The sequence below is a fragment of the Pteropus alecto genome, unplaced genomic scaffold (assembly GCF_000325575.1).
Source record: "Pteropus alecto unplaced genomic scaffold, ASM32557v1 scaffold78, whole genome shotgun sequence".
Lineage (NCBI taxonomy): Eukaryota > Metazoa > Chordata > Mammalia > Chiroptera > Pteropodidae > Pteropus > Pteropus alecto.
This window is the reverse complement of record NW_006443124.1, coordinates 5,082,983-5,086,970: the sequence shown is the minus strand read 5'-3', so window position 1 is coordinate 5,086,970 and position 3,988 is coordinate 5,082,983. Positions and strand designations below refer to the sequence as shown.

At 53.1% G+C, this 3,988-nt stretch overlaps 2 protein-coding genes across 3 annotated transcripts in view; both read left to right on the top strand.

Moving 5' to 3' along the window:
* The window catches only part of LOC112471909 (SLC35A4 upstream open reading frame protein), a 2,121-nt gene extending 962 nt beyond the window's left edge, over positions 1-1,159 (top strand). For both annotated transcript variants that reach the window (XM_025040567.1, XM_025040568.1), the window contains exons 2-3: positions 226-324; positions 923-1,159. In XM_025040567.1, the coding sequence (XP_024896335.1) occupies positions 226-324; positions 923-1,120 (297 nt within the window). In that variant the 3' untranslated portion in view covers positions 1,121-1,159. The remainder of the gene's footprint in view (positions 1-225; positions 325-922) is intronic.
* Positions 1,160-1,199: 40 nt separating this feature from the next.
* On the top strand, positions 1,200-3,476 carry SLC35A4 (solute carrier family 35 member A4). The gene has a single exon (XM_006923028.2). It carries the CDS (start codon positions 1,552-1,554, stop codon positions 2,524-2,526), a length of 975 nt encoding a protein of 324 aa, XP_006923090.1. The 5' UTR covers positions 1,200-1,551; the 3' UTR covers positions 2,527-3,476.
* Positions 3,477-3,988: the final 512 nt, after the last annotated feature.

Sequence of the window (3,988 nt, the reverse complement as noted above, 5' to 3'; positions counted from 1 at the left end):
CTATATAAAATTCACAAGGGTTGTTGTAAGTTACTGATGCCCATCTCAACAGTCACCCCCTCCCTGGCCACCATGTGAATTCCGTCCTTTTCAATGTCACTGGTGTCTCAGAAAGGTATTATAGGAGAAGGTTTCTCAAGCTTTCCCCCACCCCAACCTCTGATAGACTTGAGCAGGGGATGGGGCTGGGTCAGTCTGTTGGAGCCAGCCTCTCCCTTGTCCTAGGATTCTCTGCCCAAGCTTAAGGACCTGGCGTTTCTCAAGAACCAGCTGGAGCACCTGCAGCAGCGTGTAGAAGACGAAGTCAATAGTGGTGTGGGCCAGGTAAAGTTGCAGCTGCATCCCCCCCCCCCTCCGCCTTACGCTTCATTGCCCAATACGCTTTTGAATGGATGGTAGAGATTTATTCAGCAAATGGTTGTTGAGGGCCTGTTCTCTGTGACTTCAAGGAAAGTGTCCCTGAGAAAATGGCAGTTGAACTGGGATCTTAAGTAGGGGTTAACTAAGTGAAGAGGGAAGGAAGGAACATTCCAGGCAGATGGAACAACATATGCAAAGCCCTTGTGGTAGAAAGTAGCATGATAAATGGATGAAAGCTGTTCAGTGTGGCTGTAGTAGTGGAAGAACATTATAGGAAATGAGGCTAGAGAAGCAGGCAGGAGTCAGGTTCCTCAGAGACATCTCCGGCCTTGTGGCAGTTCTGTGTTTGGAACCTTTTAACCCCAGGGTTCTGAGATTGTGTGATCAGGACTCCTAGGTTCTTTTTCTGCCTCCAAAACTTTGAGAAAATCTTTGGAGAGAATACTACAGATTTCCAGAGTAAGGATGAGCAAGTGGTGGGATGCTCTAAGCTCAGCTTAAGTAGCTCCTGGTTAGAGAAGGGGAGAGCCTGCTGAGTTTTCTCCTGAATCTTCCTTTACAGGATGGGTCGCTCTTGTCCTCCCCATTCCTCAAGGGCTTCCTGGCTGGTTATGTGGTTGCCAAACTGAGAGCATCTGCAGTATTAGGCTTTGCCGTGGGCACCTGCACTGGCATCTACGCAGCTCAGACATATGCTGTGCCCAATGTGGAGAAGACATTGAGGGACTATCTGCGGTCACTGCGCAAGGGGCCTGACTAGCTCTGGATCCCATGGGGGAGGCAGGATGAGCAACTCGAGTCTGCAGGTGGAGGCCTTTCGACCACGGACACCATATCTGGCTTCCCCAGCTCTCACCCATTTTCCATCTCCAGCTATCCTGCCACCTTCATCTTTGCATCCCTTCCTGCAGAGGGTGGACAGTGGCTCATCATCATCAGCCAGCACACTGGGCTTCTTCCCTCCCTAATCCCATGGGACTGGTCCCAAGACTGTGGCTTTAGGGCCACCAGCCCCTTTCCAGCCCTGACTGTGGAGTTTGCAGCTGACTATGATCCTCAGTATTGTCTCTGGCAATGTACCATGGCTCCTCTCTCCTGGGAGCCAGCTCCATACCTTGATTTTCCCCAAACATGTTATGATCTTCACTGCCCCTTTCTAGCTCCACAGGCCACCCAGGGTCTGTTGTGGGCATGAATATAGAGGACGGGGGTGTGCCAGGCCTGGGCCGTCCCAGGCAGGCTCGCTGGACCCTGATGCTACTCCTGTCCACTGCCATGTATGGTGCCCATGCCCCATTGCTGGCACTGTGCCATGTGGATGGCCGAGTGCCCTTCCGACCCTCCTCGGCTGTGCTGCTGACTGAGTTGACCAAGCTGCTGTTGTGCGCCTTTTCCCTCCTGGTGGGCTGGCAAGCATGGCCCCGGGGGACCCCATCCTGGCGCCAAGCTGCCCCCTTCGCACTATCAGCCCTGCTCTATGGAGCTAACAACAACCTGGTGATCCATCTTCAACGTTACATGGACCCCAGCACCTACCAGGTGCTGAGCAATCTCAAGATTGGAAGCACAGCCCTGTTCTACTGCCTTTGCCTCCGGCGCCGCCTCTCTGCACGCCAGGGCTTAGCACTGCTGCTGCTGATGGCAGCAGGGGCTTGCTATGCCACTGGTGGCCTCCAGGACCCTGGGAACACCCTTCCTGGGCCCCCGCCAGCAGCTGTAGCTGGCCCCATGCGCCTGCATATCACTCCACTAGGACTGCTGCTCCTCATCCTGTACTGCCTCATCTCAGGCTTATCGTCCGTGTACACAGAGCTGCTCATGAAGCGACAGCGGCTGCCCCTAGCACTTCAGAACCTCTTCCTGTACACTTTTGGCGTGCTCCTGAACCTAGGTCTGCATGCAGGTGGTGGCCCTGGCCCAGGCCTCCTGGAAGGTTTCTCAGGATGGGCAGCACTCGTGGTACTGAGCCAGGCACTAAATGGACTGCTCATGTCAGCTGTGATGAAGCATGGCAGCAGCATCACACGCCTGTTTGTGGTATCTTGCTCACTGGTGGTCAATGCTGTGCTCTCAGCAGCCCTGCTGAGGCTACAGCTCACAGCTGCCTTCTTCCTGGCCACGCTGCTCATTGGCCTGGCTGTGCGCCTGTACTATGGCAGCCATTAGTCCCCGACCACCTCCACCCTGACTCCTGACCCCATAGATTGAGTGCCATCATCAGAGCCACCTCCCAGCGGCTCCCGTTCCCTCAGCAGCCCTGTAACAAGTGCCTTGTGAGATAAGCTGCAGAAGTGAGAGCAGCCAGGTTAGTCTCTGGAGGTGGATGGATGAAGGTGTACTCCTGGGAGACTTGTAGAGTGGGTTTGGTTAAGGAAATTCTTAACTCGCCCCTAAGTTCTTCTAGACTAAGGAATTGAAGGAGCATCAATACCTAGGCCTGAGAAATGACTCCATCCCTGATGGAGGAGGTTCCCTGCTTCATCTTGCATGAATGCACTTGCTTAAAGTGGGGTGTGGGCAACAGTTGGTTTCCCTTGCCTACCGTCACTCCAGCAGACCCACTTCCTGCAGGCCTGGTGCCGGCTGCCTCAGCCCAGCCATGGTACATGACTCTCCCATAAAGGCTAGTCACCCCCTCCCTCCGCTGTCCTGCAGGAAAGTCCAGTTGCCACAGACGACATACCCATCACCTTGTGCACTCTGCCAAGCTCCCCTAGTTCCAACAGCGCCTGGAGACAGTGCCCCTTGCTCCCTCCAAGTGCTGCTCTCCACATCCAGCCTTTGTTCTGGAAACTCCAGAGCGGTTGGGGCTTGACTCATCTCAGGGAATGTTGCCCCTGGGCCCTGGCTTAAGCCTACACACCTGACCTCTCTGCTCACCCAAAGGCCCTCTTGAAGTCCACTGCCCCCTCTATAGCTCCTAGGAGGTACCATCCTTCCCACTGGGTCCTGCCCTTGCCTAGCAGTGCCCCAGCTCCCAACAGCCACGGAAGCTCTACATGGAGTGACCTGGGACCAGGCACAGGGAAACTTGTATAGTTCAATCAGTGTGTCTAACTGCATAAGCAATAAGGTCAATAAAATGTTCCGGGGTGTAGGTGGTTCGTACAATCGGCCACGGTTGTCCTGTTGTCTTCTGTGTAGCATAGCTTCTCTCAAACAATTGTGTTCCCCTGGTGCCCTGAGTATCTTAATCATGGGATAACTTACAGACTAGGAGGAATGGCTGTTTTCTCCCCAGTGTTAGCAGCAGCATTTTTTCCTTGGAGGACTCCATGGAGCCAAGGCTGTTTTCTGTCACAGAGCTTTTGAAATGTTCCTGAAGCACAAAACTTGGGTGCTGGGATTTTAGAGGGAGTCTTAGAAATAGAAGGTGCTAGATCCAGCAGGACAAACTAGGCTAGAGAACTCTTAAGGACTGAGTGTGGTTCTGATTCTCGTTTCTTATGGATCCCTACTGCCTGTCATCTGCTCTCATGGCCAGAGGAATGTCAGGCCCTGAGCCCATGATAGAATACCTAGTAAGCTTTTTTTTTTAATATATGTACATACATAAAAAAAGTCTTAGACCTATTGAAGCAGAATCTTAGGAAGAAGGGTTTGAGAATCTTTTCCTCTTCTTTCCTTT